The sequence below is a fragment of the Lathamus discolor genome, chromosome 15 (assembly GCF_037157495.1).
Source record: "Lathamus discolor isolate bLatDis1 chromosome 15, bLatDis1.hap1, whole genome shotgun sequence".
NCBI classification, from domain to species: domain Eukaryota; kingdom Metazoa; phylum Chordata; class Aves; order Psittaciformes; family Psittacidae; genus Lathamus; species Lathamus discolor.
In genome coordinates, this window is record NC_088898.1 from 38,046 (window position 1) to 54,719 (window position 16,674).

Genomic DNA, 16,674 nt, shown 5'->3' on the forward strand with positions numbered 1-16,674 from the left:
GGGCTGCCCCAGACCCCCTCGGTGCCCCGGTTCCTCCGGGGGCGGAGCCGCCGGAATGTAGCCGAGCTGGTGCGGAAGCCTCCGAAGGGACCCGAGTGGCTCCCAGGGGGTCCCAGAAGAGCGGACACCTAACATTGCCCGCTTATCACCCTCCATTTCCTCCCATTACCCTCCATAACTGGGGACAACTCGGCACGGTTCGGCTCGGCACGGCTCAGCTCGGCACGGCACGGCTCGGCTCGGCACGGCTCGGCACGGCTCAGCTCGGCACGGTTCGGCTCGGCACGGCACGGCTCGGCTCGGCACGGCTCGGCTCGGCACGGCACGGCTCGGCACGGCACGGCACGGCACGGCACGGCTCGGCACGGCACGGCACGGCACGGCTCGGCTCGGCACGGCACGGCTCGGCACGGCACGGCACGGCTCGGCACGGCTCGGCTCGGCACGGCACGGCTCGGCTCGGCTCGGCACGGCTCGGCTCGGCTCGGCACGGCTCGGCTCGGCTCGGCACGGCTCGGCAAAGCTCGGCTCCATACGTGGGAGAACCGAGGAATCGGGGCACCGAGGGGGTCTGGGGCAGCCCGGCATCGGCAGGGGGTAGTCGGGGCGGGCCGGAGCTGTTGTCACGAAGGGAACCGAGTGGAGCCGAAGCAGCCCAAAGGGGCGGAGCCGACCGAAGGGACCTGAGTGGCTCCGTGGGGTTCGACAGAAGCCGCTTCCCCCTCATTTCCGTTACCCCTCATTAACCCCAGTTACCCCACCCTTGTCCTCTATTAACTCCCTATTACCTCCCCATTGCCTCCCCTTACCTCTCCCCTACTGCCCTCCCCATTGCCCTACATGAGATTCTGTGGGGGGATTTGGGGGTCTGGAGTCCCATTATGGGGGTCTATGGGGAGATTAGGGAGAATATGGGGTTCTGGAGTCCCTACATGGGGGTCTATATGGGGCTTTAGGGGTCTGGAGTACAATTATGGGGATCTATGGGGGGATTTGGGGGTCTGGAGACCCTACATGGGGGTATATAGTGTGATGGAGATCCTTCATGGGGTTCCATGGGGGAATATGGGAGGATACGGGTGTCTGGAGTCACATTATGGGTGTCGATGGGGGGGATTTGGGGGTCTGGAGTCCCTATATGGGAGTCTGTGGGTGGATTAGGGGGCATATGGCAGTCTGGAGTCACTACATGGGGTTCTGTGGTGGTTTGGAGACCCTTTATGGGAGTCTAGGGGGGGATATGGTGTGTCTATTGGGGGATTAAGAGGGACATGGGCATCTGGAGTCTCTACATGGGGGCCTATAGTGGTCTAGAAACCCTTCATGGGGTTCTGTGGGGGAATATGGGAGGATATGGGGGGAATTTGGGGGTCTGGATTCTCTCCATGGGGTTCTGTGGGAGAATATGGGGGGATTTGGGCATCTGGAGTCCCTACATGCGGGTCTATGGGGGGATTAGGGTGCATATGGTGGTCTGGAGTCACTACATGGGGTTCTGTGGTGGTTTGGAGACCCTTTATGGGGGTCTGTGGGGGGATTAAGGGGGACATGGGCGTCTGGAGTCTCTACATGGGGGCCTATAGTGGTCTAGAGACCCTTCATGGGGTTCTGTGGGGGAATATGGGAGGATATGGGGGGATTTGGGGGTTTGGAGTCCCATTATGGGGGTCTGTGGGGGAATATGAGGGGAATTTTGGGGTCTCGAGTCCCATTATGGGGGTCTACGGGGGAATATGGGAGTCAAGTGCCTACACGGCATTCTGTGGGGGGATATGGGGGGAGACAGGGTGTTTATGGGGGGAGATAAGGTGTCTATGTGGGGATATGGCTGGCTGGAGTCCCTAAATGGGATTCTATGAGGTCTATGGGGGGGATATGGGGTGTTTACAGGGGGATATGGGGGGATTTGAGGGTCTGGAGACCCATAATGGGGTCTGTCGGCATCTATGGGGGGATTAGGGGAGATACGGGGGTCTATGGTGGTTCGGAGAAAATTCCAGGAACAAACTTGCCAACAAAGGGTTCAAGGTTCAAGCAGGTATTCTTTATTGCGGCGCCGGCAGACACGGGGGACAGCTCCTCCTAACCTCTGTCTCCGAATTGCTAAACAATCCGTCCTTATATTCATAAGCATACATATTCACTAAGCATACATATTCATTACGTACAGACATGCATATTATAGAATCATAGAATCATAGAATAGTTACGTTTGGATAGAACCTCAAGATCATCCAGTTCCAACCTCCCTGCCATGGGCAGGGACACCTCACCCTAAACCATCCCACCCAAGGCTTCATCCAACCTGGCCTTGACCACTGCCAGGGATGGAGCATTCACAACCTCCCTGGGCAACCAATTCCAGTGCCTCACCACCCTAACAGGAAAGAAATTCTTCCTTGTATCCAATCTAAACTTCCCCTGTTTAAGTTTTAACCCGTTATCCCTTGTCCTGTCACTACAGTCCCTGACGAAGAGTCCCTCCCCAGCATCCCTATAGGCCCCCTTCAGATACTGGAAGCTGCTATGAGGTCTCCACGCAGCCTTCTCTTCTCCAGGCTGAACAGCCCCAACTTCCTCAGCCTGTCTTCATACGGGAGGTGCTCCAGCCCCTGATCATCCTCGTGGCCTCCTCTGGACTTGTTCCAACAGCTCCATGTCCTTTTTATGTTGAGGACACCAGAACTGCACACAGTGCTCCAGGTGAGGTCTCACAAGAGCAGAGTAGAGGGGCAGGATCACCTCATATTCATCAGGCTACTTACATCATTCTTCCAGAAAGTTTCCCCACAGGCGTACAAAAATGTTTTGCTGATCTCTGAGGGTCGTTTACTTCTTCCAACAATCTTCAGCACTTGTGGCAGCCTCTGAAGCACTCTTTCGAGTGAATTCCCTCTTTCCCAGTACTTTCTAAGGCAAAAGTGAGGGAATACCGGCTTTTGACCGAAGGGAGCCGAGCTGAGCTGAAGCCACCCAAACGGGACAGAGCCGCTCAGCGGCACCGCCGGCTCCTCCTTACCGGGAGGCACCGGCCCGCAGGATCGCGTTGCCACTTCCGGCGAACAGCGATAGGGGGCACAGGAGCACTACGGGGCATGCGTGGGGCACCGGCTGCGGTACCGAATTCCGGAAGCGGGAACGGCAGCAGCGGTAGCATCCTCTGCCACACCCGCCCCCCGCCTGCAGGTCCGGGTTTTGGCCACAGGATGGAAACATCCGCTTATTTACTCGGCACCGCAGAGGCAGCGTGCTGAGCAACTGCCGCTCGCCAGCCCAGCGACGCCAGGTGTACCTCCGGGTACAGCAGCTGCTCACTGGGGGACGGCCCTGACGCGTCTCTGCACCTTTCCCGCGGGCAGCCCCGGCTCCGGCAGTCGTTCCCTCCGTACCAAAAACCACTCCAGGCCTTTGCCACTGACAGGACAAGGCTAGGACTGTTGCTGCCACACTCCCCAAGCGGGAAAAGCAGAGGCACGTTCATGTACAAGATGCTGCTCAGTGGATGGATGACCATAGAGCGCTGGGGCTTCCGGCTGTGATCTGAGCGGCATAGGAGCTCTGAATCCCCCGCCTTTACTGCCAGAGAGCTCAGCGGTTGCACTTCGCTGCTGGCATCACGCAGTACGTGGCAGGCGGGATGGGCTCTTCTGGGCGAAGGTTTGTTCTGGCTCTGGTGGGCGGGAAGATGGCGGTGACGAGGAAAGAAAGTGGTTTAAATGGGAGAGATGGTTGGGAAGGGAGGGGAAATGGCTGTTAGGGGGGAGAGATGGTGGGGAAGGGGGGGGATAATGGCTGTTCAATGGAATAGATGATGAGAAAGGGGGGAATAGTGGGATACGGGATAGAAGAAGGGGTAAGGGGGGAACGGTGGTGGGGAAAAGCAGAGGGCGGATGGGGGGGTCAAGATGGCGGATGGGGTGGGCCAGCACACAGGGGGTGAGGACATGTTCTCCATCCCCACGTCCCAAACTCCATCCCTCTAATACGGAATGTCGGGTGGTGGACACCAGGTGGTGATGTTGGACGCTCTCTGTAGCTGCAGGACCAGGCTGCTGGTGTGGGCTCCATCGTGTGGCCCTAGCTCCTGCCCCAGCGCCAGCGTCACCCAGTGCTGCTGCACCTCTGTGGGGATGGAGATGAGGAGGAGGATGACGAGGATCAGGACGAGGATAGATGAACCCTCACCCTGCCGAAACCTCTGTGCATCGAAGGCGTGCACCAGATCCGTGCGCCGCAGGGGCGGCCCCATGGTATGTGGTGATCAGCATTGAACCTCCAGCATTCCTGTCATCATTGCCATCATCCCGGATCCATCCCGGAGGAGCAGGAAATTCTCTCAGTGGGTGATGGTCGGTAGCACCCCAGGGTGCCACCCCTCAGTGCCTGTGTGGTCCAAGTGCTGCAGCAGCACCTGAGGCAGCTGCTCCCCATGCTGATCGCGACAGCATTCCCGGTATTCCTGGCCCTTCATGCCCAGCAGCAGGTACTCTCCAGGGGACAGGTGGCCCACCCAACACAGCGAGCCCCATAGGGACACTGAAGCACTCCATAGGGCGCCCACTACCCCCCCACCCCATAAGTACCGGAACACCAGTTGAATCTTTTATGTGCTTACATTTTTATTAATTTTTATTTGAATTTCATTCAGGTTTATTCACTTTTATTAATTTTTATTCACTTTTTTATAACTTTATTGACACTTTATTGACTTTTTACTGACTTTTTATTGACTTTTTTTTTCAGGACCTGCCAGCAGCTGAGACCACGCCCCTTCGCAAGCTACGCCCCCGCTCGCGTTCCCCAGCCCAATCTGAGCCTCCCTGCTGAGTTCAAGCCTCCTGCCTTTCTTTAACCCCGCCCCCAGAACAAGCCCCGCCCCCTGCAGTAACGGCTCCGCCCGCACCTCGCCTGGAGCCGCTACCCTCATGTGGCCACAGCCCCCCGTAGCCCCACCCCCAACGCAGACCACACCCCCGCCAAGAGGTGAGCCCGCCATGGCCACGCCCCCAGCACCACACTAGCCACACCCACATGCTTTTCCCAGAAGACGCCGCTAAGTGTGGCCCCGCCCTCTTGGGGCCACGCACCCATCCTGGGCACGCCCACGGTCCTTTACTAACCCCGCCCAGAGCCCTGACCCTACCCAAGCCACGCCCTCTGTCACACCCCCCACCCCAGGCCAACCTGAAGCCTGCCCCTAGCTGACTCACCCCCCCGGTTAGTAACCCCACCCACACCGCGGGGCACGCCCCCAGGCCTAGACACAGCCTGCACCACGCGCACAGCACAGTCACCGCCCATCCCGGCCTCATGACCACATTAGGCCCGCCCCTTGTCTAGACCACACCTTCACCCCAATAGCCCCGCCCTCAGGCCTGACCACGCCCCATCTGCGCACTGGCCCCACCCACAGCCTAGGTCACGCCCTCACCCGTGTCCGCACCCCTTGTCCCTCACTGCACAGCTAAGCACGATTTGGTTTTTTACCCCAAAGCTGTGTGGGTATCCCCTCCCCTTCCCCCTTCCAGACCCAGAATCAGAGGGATTGGAATATTTTTCTGCCATGGCACCATCTCCACAGGCATGGCCTGCCATGGACAGTCCTTGCTTAGGGGAACTGCCCATTAATGAGGATGGAAAAAGGGAGGAAAGGATAAGGGCGAAAGGGGCAGCTTCTCAAGGTAGTTTTACATTTTCACCAGTTAGTTAAGGCTGGGGGTGAGTTTTTAAGTCTATAAATAGGGTTTCTTTGCATTTTAAAAACCTTATATGGCATAGATGTTGACACATCTATATATTTAGTGTATATACATTTTATATATATTATCTATTTACACTTCTAAATTTTCAGTCATTCTTGGGGTGTTACCCACCCTTTCTTCAGAGGACCCCCCCCCATCCTCTATTCGCCTGTTCCTCCACAAAATCATTGCCACACCCCAGAAATACTGGGATACCCCAAATGAAATCATCGCTGCTCAGATTCTTCCCCTGCCTTTTTTATAAAAAAAAAAAAAAAGGCAAATAATGAGCAAAACTGCCCCAAACATCAGCACATTACTTTAATAATTGCCATTTACAACTTTAAAAAAAGGGCAGCTTGGCTAGAAAAAGAAAGCGGGAACAGCACTGGAAACACTTGTAGCACCCGCAGCCCTTATCCCTTAACAGACACCCCCATTGACTATTTTTATCGGCCAGATATACAACACCAGTTAGTGCCTTTTCTCACAATGTAGCATATAGCTGTGTTGGTTCTGGAATGGACAGGTAGTGAAATTATTTGCTGGTTTGATACATACTTCTACTTGAGATATAGCCACTTGAAGATGCCTTCAGTCCATTCTGACTTTACTGTTAATTATAGGATCTCTGCTCTCGAAGCATCAGAGCAGAACTAAATACATAATTCATGTATTTCTCCTGTTTAAGCTGCCTTAATCTTTTTTACCCCTCTTGATTTGGCACAGCAGAATCAGGCACTCTTCAGAAACTGCCTGGACAGCAGAAACCCCAGCAAAAGTCCACTTGAGGCCTTGCCAGGTGAGGGGAGCTGGGGAGCTGGTGAAGATGACTGCCTCCCCCAGCACGCTCCTGGAAGCACGGCATGCAGTGAGCCCGGCTTTCTGCCTGCTTCCAGCGGGCTGGAGGCGAGGGCGAGCGTGCAGGAGTCAGTGCCATGTGTTCCTGTGACCGTGCTCACTGGACCTGTTCCCTCTTGGTCACCAGCTGGTTTTGCCAGAGGAACAATCTGTCAGCTCTCCCACAAGAAACATATTTTGGTTTCTCACCGTGGTCCTTCATTGGCACTTAAAAAAAAATACATATATATATATATATATATATCTTAACTGCATTTCCATTTTGCCTGGTCTATGTGCCTACAAAGCTGCTGTAGCTACAGAGGAGCAAATGCAGAGTGTGAAGCCTTTTGTGCTGCCAGTGCATTTCATACAGAGCAGTGGGGTAACGCCCCGAGAGTTTTCTGCCAGGTAGTGCAGAGACCTCTGTCATTGTGCAACTGTATGTAGTTTTCATGTTGTTTTGCAGGTTTTTTCTTCTTTTTTTTTTTTTTTTTAATTTAAACTTTCCTCAGTGCTGTCACAAGATTCCTTTATGGTACCAGTATGTGATAGGGAGGTAGGGTGAAAGACAAACTGACCCATTGCTCACTCAGCTGAGTCCCTTCTCTTCCAAAATCTTGAGCACAAGCTTCCATTTTCGCATATTTCCTGTGAAGGCCCCACGTGTGTGTGCCAGAGGTTAAAAGCAGACCTGATCCTTTCCCTGTTTCTTAGGGAAGGATACAACAATCTCCAGGTGTCTGGTGAGAACCTGATTGGCCTCAGCAGGGCCCGGCGCCCACACAACGCTATCTTTGTGAACTTTGATGACAAAGAGGTCCCCACTAAACCACTGGATGCTGCTGTACAGACCTGGAAGAAAGTGTGCACAAATCCTGTGGATAAAAAGGTGGAGGAATTGCTAAGAAAGGTACGTACGTGCCTTACTCCTTGTGTGAACACTGTACTGCAGCAAGCAGACCTCACTGAAAATTCTTGTGGTTGTAACTACGGCTGCTTCTTTGAAGGTTTTGTTATTGTGCTTGTTTAACCTTGTTATTGAGTGAGATATGGGCCTGTGTAATTAGGCCAGGGACCCAAATACAGGCTTTTGTGTTCCACTCCTGTTCGATATCAGTTTTCCTTTGTGCCCTAAGCCAAATACACATTTGTTTTTTCTGTAATCTATCAAATGAGGAGGGCTGTACTGGCACATTCTGTCATGGACACGGGAATATTTGGTGTCCTCAACAGCTGCAGTTCCACTTGAAGTGTTGGATGAGATAATAATCTGTCAAAGCATAACAATGTCACATCAGGAATGTGAGTGAGTGGCATGTGTTTGAAATGCTGGCCAGGGCTCTGAAACAGTATTCCTTAGACTTGGCAATGTTCTGAAAATGAATTTTGCAATGTGCTTTCTGCACAGCTCTCCAGCCCTTTTGAAGAGTAGCCTGGCTGCTGGATGGACATTGTCTGTTTATCTGGGGATAAAAATGGCCAAAACCATAGTCTGACTGATATAAAAAGTCTCATTATATGCCACCAAGACTGCTCTGTTCAGTTCCACAGTTATTCCTATATTATTTTAGATCTTTGAAATGTGTCCTGGCTGGTCTTGGAATGCAATGAAAGCCAGTATCAGTGTCTTACCCAGACAAGCCTACACATCTTTCACTGCATTTGGCCTATTACGTGGTAAGTCCATACATCTGCCCCTGTGCCTGTCTGACACTGCTAAAAGGCAGAGCAAGGGAGCAACAGCTGGGTGTTGGTGGTCCTCTGCATCTCATGCAGGACAGTAAGTCCAGACATTGGGACACAGTGTTCCCCTGCTCTGATGTTGCAAAGAGCAAGTTGAGGGAAATGACCTTTCTGAGGTCATCTAGTAAGTTCATGGCAGAGCTAGCATTCAGTCATTGCCATCACATCTCCCAGTCCAAATGGTTTTGTAGATGTGACAGCTCCCCTCTCCCCACCTTGCTAAAATAATGGTAGCCCAAGGATCACCCTGCCTTTGTACACCAGCCCACCACTTCTGTTACTGAGCTAGGGATATTCTGCAGCGTGCTTACCCTCTGTTCATTACTGGCTTTCTCTTTTCTCCTCTAGGCTGTGCCCCTAATGACATGCCCGTGAAAGCAAAATGCAGTACATGTAACTACTGTCTGCCCATCACAGTCAAGAAGCCTGGTATGCTATGCCTGCAGAAGGGCTTTCTTTCGTTAAACAAGCACTGAAGATGGTGAAGAGCAGCTGGCGTATGAGTCTGCAGAGGATGAGGATGATGAAGAGGAGGAAGAGGACTTCAAGCCTTCTGATGGGAGTGAAAATGAAATGGAGACAGAAATTCTGGACTACGTGTGAACTCAGTGAGCAGTCTGGCTGCTGCTGGACTAACATTGTCTCTGCTGTTGGACCCTGAGAGCTGAGGGTTCAGCAACCATGCCCAGGGTGTGGGAAAGCAGAACTTGGACTAAGAGGACGATGAGCTCTCTGCACTAAGTGCGGTGCTTGCTGATGGCTGTCATCCATTCTTGATATTAGGGAGCATTACCTGTATTTTCATAACTGCTGGCTAATAAGTCCTCAAGTAAAGCTCAACAAACTCCTAAGACAGAGCCCAGAATCCAAACCAGCTGCTATTATACCAGAAGAGAGGAGAAGTCGCATACCCAAATGTTTCCACGTGTAGGAAGTGCACTTTAACTGGTTTGGTGTCCACGTGGAAAACAGGAAATGTGCATGAGGATGGAGCACTCTAGTCTTACTGGAGTCCCCAAGGCAGGTGCTGCCCTTCTGCTTGTCTAAGGGAAATGAAAATCCTGGGCCATGACTTGAGCATCAGACCTCACTGGTGATCTTGGACATGAAGCCAGCAGGAAAGAACACTTTCCAGCAGTGAGTAACTCTTTTGTACAATATGTAGTGTTTGTTGTCCTCACGAGCCAGTGTGCTTCTCAAGTCTGTTTTGACTTCTCTAGTAGTTAGCAGAGACAGAAGGAAGCAGGCACTGGAGCACAGCTTCAGGTCCACAGAGGCTGGCCACTTGTTAGTCTGCCACTGCCAGCTGGATTGGTACCGCCCCATCACAAAAATTAAGGATCTGCTGGCATTTTCGGAGTCTTGCATGTTACAAGGTTTCTCATTAGTTGCCAATAATACACTCTACTGCATGTTCAGTGTGTTTTGAGACTCTTGCGCTTTTGTGAGGCTTCTCAAAGCTTCAGCTTTTTTGATGTGCTCTGGAGTTTTGTTAGACTGAGCTATTTCCTTAGGTTTGGCTCCCAGCCCACAGAAGCAACATCTGCAGGGCTCTCACACTGATGCCAGTTTATCTCAGCCATGGTTTGGCCTCAGCCTACTGAAGGACAAGTGTGTAGAGGCTCCTCTGGTTTAATTTAGAGCCAAGACTGGGTCATGGCATCGACACACAGTGGCACTGCTAGATATATATGAGTCTCCACTTGGGAACTGGCTCCTTGGGTGTATGCTCACCATGGCTCACTGGGAGATCCTGTGCTTTGCCTTGTGCACCTTCCTTGTGGTAGCACAGGCTGCAACCGTAAGTACAAAAGCACTTTTTATGGCTTTGCAAGACAATTTGCCTGTTCCTGCCTGAATAAGTAAACTCCTTCTACACCTGGTCTGGAGCCCATGAAATAGAGCCTGCAGACTGTGACAGCAAAAGCAGGAAATTTTCCTGCCCTAAAAATTGCAAGGCTCTCAACAACATTTTTCCAAAAGTTCCTGCACAGTTCTGTGTCATGTCTGGCCTGGTTTACATCTTCAGGCTGAAGGTCCTCACATTCTGCTATTCTCTTTGGGAGAGCAGGGGAATTGCTGCTTCCTGTCTGCTCCAAAGCGCCTCCTGTAAGATATATGCATGGGCACGACGTCTCCAGTGGCAGCTACTTGTCATTTCCCCAGGGTTCCAAGGGGACAGCTGGGGAAGGCAGGCTGTGAGTGGGTCTACTTGGGGGACTGGACAGGGCAAGGTGTGGGTGCTGGCAACATGGGAAGCCAGAGGCATGAAGAACTGTGCAATGGATTTTCTCTTCTCCACGGTACCACATGTAGCTGGGTGTGGTGCTCACCGAGGGAGGTTTTGTGGAAGGCGAGAATAAAAGACTGGGACTCTTTGGGGACTACGTTGACATCTTCAGAGGGATCCCCTTTGCTGCCCCACCAAAGACTCTGGAAGACCCCAAACCTCATCCTGGCTGGGATGGTGAGATACAGATTTTGAATGCCTTTGGTTTGGGGTTTTATTTTTGCTTCTCTCTCTTTAGTCTGTTTTGACAAGCCAAAGATACTTCTGCTTACTTCCATCTACTAAGCCTGCTAAGGAAAAACTCTTAGTCTCATGTTGGGTCTGAAAGTCTGTGTCTAACTGTTCCCAAGCAACTGAAGTAACCACATGACAAGACTGAAGCATGGAACCTCCATCTTCCCCTCCATGCCTTGGCTGTCCAGAGCTAGTTACCATGGGAAAGGGTCCCACTTTGTCATTCTCACAGGCTGGTCACAGTGGCTGGGGAGGTTTTTCTGCCTCTGCCCTGGACTCACAGAGGAGGGCATGGATGGATGGAAGCTTGGAACCAAAAGATGGAGTTGATGCCTCTAACTAGGACCTGCTGTCTTCCTTCTCTTCTCAGGAACACTGCAGACAAAAAAGTTCAAAAATCGCTGCATGCAGGTAACACTTACACAAACTGATGTCCGTGGGAGTGAGGACTGTCTCTATCTGAACATCTGGATCCCTCAGGGGAAGAGACAGGGTATGTGTTTGGCAGAGACCTGGGAAGGAGATTCTCAGTTGGCTTTTGTGAACAAATTGCTCTGGAGCATCTCTCAGCAGCTAATTTCCCATAGTGGGCATCTGCAGGAGCACTGATTTTCAGGGGGAAAGGTGGAAACCATGTCAACCAATGTCCCTCAGCTGCAGCCTGTTGGAAGTTTCAGCCTCTTTACAGAATGTGGGCTTTCTTGGCCACATTCTGTAAAGACATGTTGCGGCTCACACTGCTTTTCTTCCGCATCTCCCAGTCTCTACCAACATGCCAGTGATGATCTGGATCTACGGCGGCGCCTTCCTTCTAGGAGGAAGCCAAGGAGCCAACTTCCTCAATAACTACCTTTATGATGGTGAGGAGATCGCTGTGCGGGGCAACGTGATTGTGGTGACCATCAACTATCGCGTGGGGCCCCTGGGCTTCCTGAGCACTGGAGATGCAAACTTGCCAGGTATGGTTGCTGCTCCCTCTTCAGGGGATTCTGTCATGGGTACCCAGCTTATCAGCTTTGCTTTGTCCTTACTCAGTGGCGGGTGCTCTCTTGCTCAGGGAACTATGGGCTGAAAGACCAGCACATGGCTATTGCCTGGGTGAAGAGGAATATCAAGGCCTTTGGGGGTGACCCAGAAAACATCACCATCTTTGGGGAATCAGCTGGTGCCGTCAGCGTCTCCCTGCAGGTATGTTGTCCTTATCAGAGTCCTCCAGAGCCACTTCTTTTCTCTGCAGACAAGAGAAATGATCCCCTTGGCATTCTGCTGCTTTCCTCCACACACGCCACCTGATTAACATTGTCTCCTGCTGGGGGTCAGCAGTGCTTGGCCTCTTTGCTTTGTGGCTTCTCCTCCCTCTTCAGTTTAATCTATCCCAATGCTGCAGGGACGTGTCCTTGCTTTTGGGACCTCTGGTAAAATAGCATTTATATGCCATAAGGCCCTACTCTGCTCTTCTTGTCACCGTATCACCTTTTAACTGCTGAGACTGTTAAATAGGATGAGATCTGGGAGCTTCCCAGTGCCTGGTGCACAAGCTGTGAAGGGATCAGCCGGGTCTGGGAGGTGATGATCTCTTCAGCAGTTTGCACCTGAAACCCTCTTGTTTCTATTTTGCACCACAGATGTTGACCCCAAAGAACAAGGGCCTGTTCAGGAGAGCCATCAGCCAGAGTGGTGTTGGTCTCTGCAGCTGGGCCATTCAGAAGAACCCACTCGCCTGGGCTAAGAAGGTAACATGGAAGTCTTGCCTGTGGGAATAGAAAAAAACAGAAAACTGGTTCTTTAGAGAAGGGCATAACTAGCCAGGGATTCAGCAGGAGCCATGGTGCCAAACTGAGCTTTGGAAACGTGCTGTTTTGAGATTAAAACCAACCATTCCTCTGCCTCTGTGAAGCTGGTAATGAAACCTGGCTTCAGAAGGTAGTGCTAGGAGGTTTCTCTCTCTCCCCTGCTGCAGCTTGGACAAAGTGTGGGATGCCCCACAGACAACACCACCGCCTTAGCCAACTGCCTGCGCATCTCCAGCCCCAAATCTTTGACGCTGGCCTACCATATGCAGCTGATCAACCTGCCCTGTAAGTCCTCTAGCCCATGCTGTGGAGACTCCTCCACTCATAGAGACCCAGGTCTCTCCATGCTTTTGGTGGGACATGGGCAATTGCCAGAAGTGTTGAAGCAGTGCTTGTGTCCTATAGAAAGGGACAATAATGAGAGATCTTTCAGTGACCTTCCGCAGGCAGGTGCCCATTGGGCTGCATGAACACTGTCATTATGCAATGGCAGCAGAGGCAGAGGCATTATTAAAGGGCCATGTCTTAGGTCCAGAGCAACCATATGGGTTTTCTGTTCTGTGAAAGCAGCAAGAGCAATTCCAGAATGCAGCTTACAAACAAAAAAAAAAAAAATAATTGCCCACAACCCTGTGTTTCTGAGTCACTGGGTGGAGTGTAGGACTCTTACACCAAGTAGGGAATGCTTCTGGTTTTGTGCCTGTGGGGATTTCTTTCCCAAGAACACTGCCCTCCCCTTGCTCTCCTCACGCTCCTAGCAAATAGCTCCAGTGTTTAGGCTTGCTTGGGTCAGAGAGTGGCCACACAGTAGCATAGTGCAGCCACACTGGCTGGAATCAGCTCTCCTGGCAATGAGTGAGCACAGCCAGGTGAGATGAGGAGAAATCCTGCTCTTCCCTACCTTTGGCTGGGCTTTTTGGAAAGTGACTGCGTGGAAGAGAGGGATTTTTGATGTTACCTGCTGGTACTTGGCTGGCAGATCTCTTGCTCCTCCCCCCACCTACAGGCATGAAGTTTACTGAATGCAATCCTGTGGTCACCCTGCTTCTGAGTGACATCTTGCCCATGCTGAAGTTGCTGCCCAAGCTGTCATTCACCTCAGCCTATTCCTTCTACGGTTCTTTGAGTCATGGGATATGCCATGACTCACACATATGTCTTTTCTCAGCTCCTAATGGACTCTCTTTTTGTCTTGTGCTGCAGCTCCTGTGGTTCACACACTTGCCCTCACTCCTGTCATCGATGGAGACTTCCTCCCAGACATGCCAGAGAACCTCTTTGCCAATGCTGCTGACATTGACTATATCGCTGGAGTTAATAACATGGATGGACACATTTTTGCTGGCATTGATTTACCTGTTATCAATCGCCCACTTGTGAAAATCACTGCGTAAGTGAAGGATGCACTACCTTCAAAACAGGATGTCACTCCAGGTTAGGGTGCCTAGGGCATATTGTGCCAAGTCCAGAGCCTTCAAAAGCAAGGGCCAGTTATTGGAGAAGCTTCTCCATATACCTTTAAGGTCCCCCTGAACTCAGCACCAGTGAAAGGCTTAGCAGCCCTGATGCTCTCTGTCCAAAGCAGATACATGCCAGACATGCTAGGTGCCCACCCCATAAGACTCCTCTTTGGGGATAAAAGGAACCTGTGGCCAATTTGGCCTCAGGCTGTGCTGCTAAGAAAGCTTGAAGCACATGCCCTCCATCTAAGACCTGGAATGAAATAACTGGCTTTTATTTCACCAAACCATCACTAACTGCAGGGTTGGATCTGAATGTCAGTGAGGGCTGGGATCTGTTTCCATGAGCCCTGCCCCACTTCAAGCTGCTGGTCTGTAAGAAGCTGCTGGTCTGCAATTAATTGATACTACTTGTCTTTTCAGGAATGAGATCTATAATTTGGTCAAAGGACTTACTGTGGACAGGGGTGAGCGTGGAGCCAATGAGACCTACAGTGTCTACACGCAAGCATGGGGCAAAAACCCAGAGCAGGAGGTCATGAAGAAGACAGTGGTGGACCTGATTACTGACTACATCTTCCTGATTCCCACGCAGTGGGCACTGAATCTGCATCTGCAGAATGCCCGGTGAGCAGCTCAGCCCTGGCAGGAGCCCAAAGCCCACCTGCAAGCCAAAACACTGAGTACCCAGCACAGGTTAAGAGGACTGAACTTGTAGGAGGCAGGCTTTTTGGTACTGAGTACACATTCACACATAGCTCTTATAAACACTATTTCTGTAATGCTGCAAAGCAGTCAGGCTAGAAATTAGTTTAAAATTCCAATTACAGCAAGTTTTTGCATCCTAAAAACTTCACAGTTCATCCTAGCAATGTTTTATGCCATAAGACTTGGCAGTTGGATGATATGAGGGTTAGGGCGAGAATCAGAAATAGAAGCTAAAACTTACCAGATAGAGGGATGTTTTCTCCTGAGACCACCTCTTGGATGCATGTGAGCATCTTCCAAGGCTAAATCTCTGGCTCTGCTGGTATTTGGCGCACGGTTATGAATCTGCACACCTTTCTCTGCTCCCTACTTGCAGCTGCTTAGCAACTCCATTTATTTCCCCAGGAGTGCCAAGACATACAGCTACTTGTTCTCCCAGCCATCCCGAATGCCCATCTACCCAAGCTGGGTAGGTGCAGACCATGCTGATGACCTGCAGTACGTGTTTGGGAAACCCTTTGCCACACCTCTGGGCTACCTGCCCAAGCACAGGACTGTCTCAAAGGCCATGATTGCTTACTGGACCAATTTTGCAAGGACAGGGTGAGTGATTCTGGTTCCACATTTGCTGCAGCACTTCAACCTGCTCCCTTTGCCTATTAACTTCTTAGGAGCAATTCCCAAAAGCTAGTTGTCCTCTGTCTGTACTTCCGATGTGAGCCTGGCTCTGTTTCGCAGTGGTGGAGTTTGCTCTGGGTCCTCCTGACCCAGAGAACACCTGGGGACAGCAGAAGCATTTTCAGGATTTGTGAATTCTACTTCAAACTTAATTATGAGGCTTGTTTCCAAGTCCTGGTGTTCAGACAGGAGTTAAGCCCCTGCATGCTGCCAGGGATGATGCTAGTGGGGACCAAGGGAGGAGACTGCAGGTCCCCAGGTTGTTCCTAGCAGGCAGAATTGCTATTGCTTGTCCCAGTGTCCAACATGTTCTTTGCACTCACTTAAAGCCTCACTTGAGCAGAGAGTGTCCCTGCTAAACAACCCAGACCTTGCTGTATCCACAAGCTGCCCTAATATAAATGAATTTCTATGTCTCCTTTTCCCCCAGTGATCCTAACAAAGGGAATTCAAATGTGCCCATTACCTGGCCACCCTACACCAGTGAGGGCAGTTACTACCTGGAAATCAACAACGAGATGAACCAAAACTCCGTGAAGCAGAATCTGAAATCGCAGTATGTGAACTTCTGGAGCTCTGTCTATCAGAATCTGCCGCTGGCTGCAACATCACCCTGACTGCGGAACTGCTCAGGAGCTAAGAAAGAAAAAAACCCAACTTTTTGAAGAGAGACCTCATTCATTAAAAGCTTGCTTGTAACTGAGCAATTCTGTTTTCTCCATGTCTTTGCTGTGACAGGATTTTCTCCCCAGTGTTAAGGCAAGTGACATCCAGCCTTTGGGCAATGCGTGCTCCCCTTACCCCGTTACACTGCGATGTGCCAGGGAAGCTGCTGACACGAGAGCCACGGCTCCCTCTAGAACAAGCAAGCACTTGACAGGGCTTGCTTTACCTCGTCACCCGCGTGACCGCCGGCTGGACAGGATTAATCCAGTCCTGCCCTCTCAATATCCCCACGTCACCATCAACATCCACGCTAATTACAAACAGCTCTTAGGTGATTACAGCGGTAACAGATGTGAACGCAAACCAATTGGCGAGCGCACGCGGACCGGCTCAGGAGCTCCAAGCGGGCAGAAGCAGCCGCAGGCGGACGTTGTGAGGCGGAGCCCGGGCTGCGGAGAGCCGGCCCCGCGCGCGAGCAGGGGAGGAGCCTCCCCGGCCTCGCGCCGCCGCGGTAGGAA

At 51.7% G+C, this 16,674-nt stretch overlaps 1 protein-coding gene across 8 annotated transcripts; it reads left to right on the forward strand.

The window, feature by feature from the left end:
• Nucleotides 1–411: 411 nt before the first annotated feature.
• On the forward strand, nucleotides 412–16,197 carry CEL (carboxyl ester lipase). Of its 8 annotated transcripts, none has more exons than XM_065695502.1 (18): nucleotides 1,966–3,657; nucleotides 4,037–4,250; nucleotides 4,744–4,983; nucleotides 6,471–6,543; nucleotides 7,299–7,494; nucleotides 8,156–8,261; nucleotides 8,676–9,464; nucleotides 9,969–10,128; nucleotides 10,644–10,794; nucleotides 11,222–11,344; nucleotides 11,613–11,810; nucleotides 11,909–12,039; nucleotides 12,477–12,584; nucleotides 12,812–12,929; nucleotides 13,848–14,034; nucleotides 14,528–14,731; nucleotides 15,218–15,415; nucleotides 15,921–16,197. In XM_065695502.1, the coding sequence occupies exons 7-18, from the start codon at nucleotides 9,433–9,435 to the stop codon at nucleotides 16,105–16,107; spliced, it is 1,797 nt and encodes a 598-aa protein (XP_065551574.1). In that variant the 5' UTR covers nucleotides 1,966–3,657; nucleotides 4,037–4,250; nucleotides 4,744–4,983; nucleotides 6,471–6,543; nucleotides 7,299–7,494; nucleotides 8,156–8,261; nucleotides 8,676–9,432; the 3' UTR covers nucleotides 16,108–16,197. The 8 variants fall into 8 exon arrangements, with proteins under 8 accessions (XP_065551572.1, XP_065551574.1, XP_065551575.1 ...); XM_065695503.1 differs by having other exon boundaries at nucleotides 6,474–6,543; XM_065695500.1 differs by adding an exon at nucleotides 412–536 and having other exon boundaries at nucleotides 2,465–3,657; nucleotides 4,744–7,494.
• Nucleotides 16,198–16,674: the final 477 nt, after the last annotated feature.

Excerpts from the sequence above, each read along its gene's own strand:
- CEL (XM_065695498.1), top strand. The coding sequence starts at position 10,331 with ATGTCTGGCCTGGTTTACATCTTCAGGCTGAAGGTCCTCACATTCTGC. Across the intron at positions 12,040-12,476 it reads CCGTCAGCGTCTCCCTGCAG|ATGTTGACCCCAAAGAACAA; the intron begins GTATGTTGTCCT and ends TTTGCACCACAG. Across the intron at positions 14,035-14,527 it reads CCACTTGTGAAAATCACTGC|GAATGAGATCTATAATTTGG; the intron begins GTAAGTGAAGGA and ends TTGTCTTTTCAG.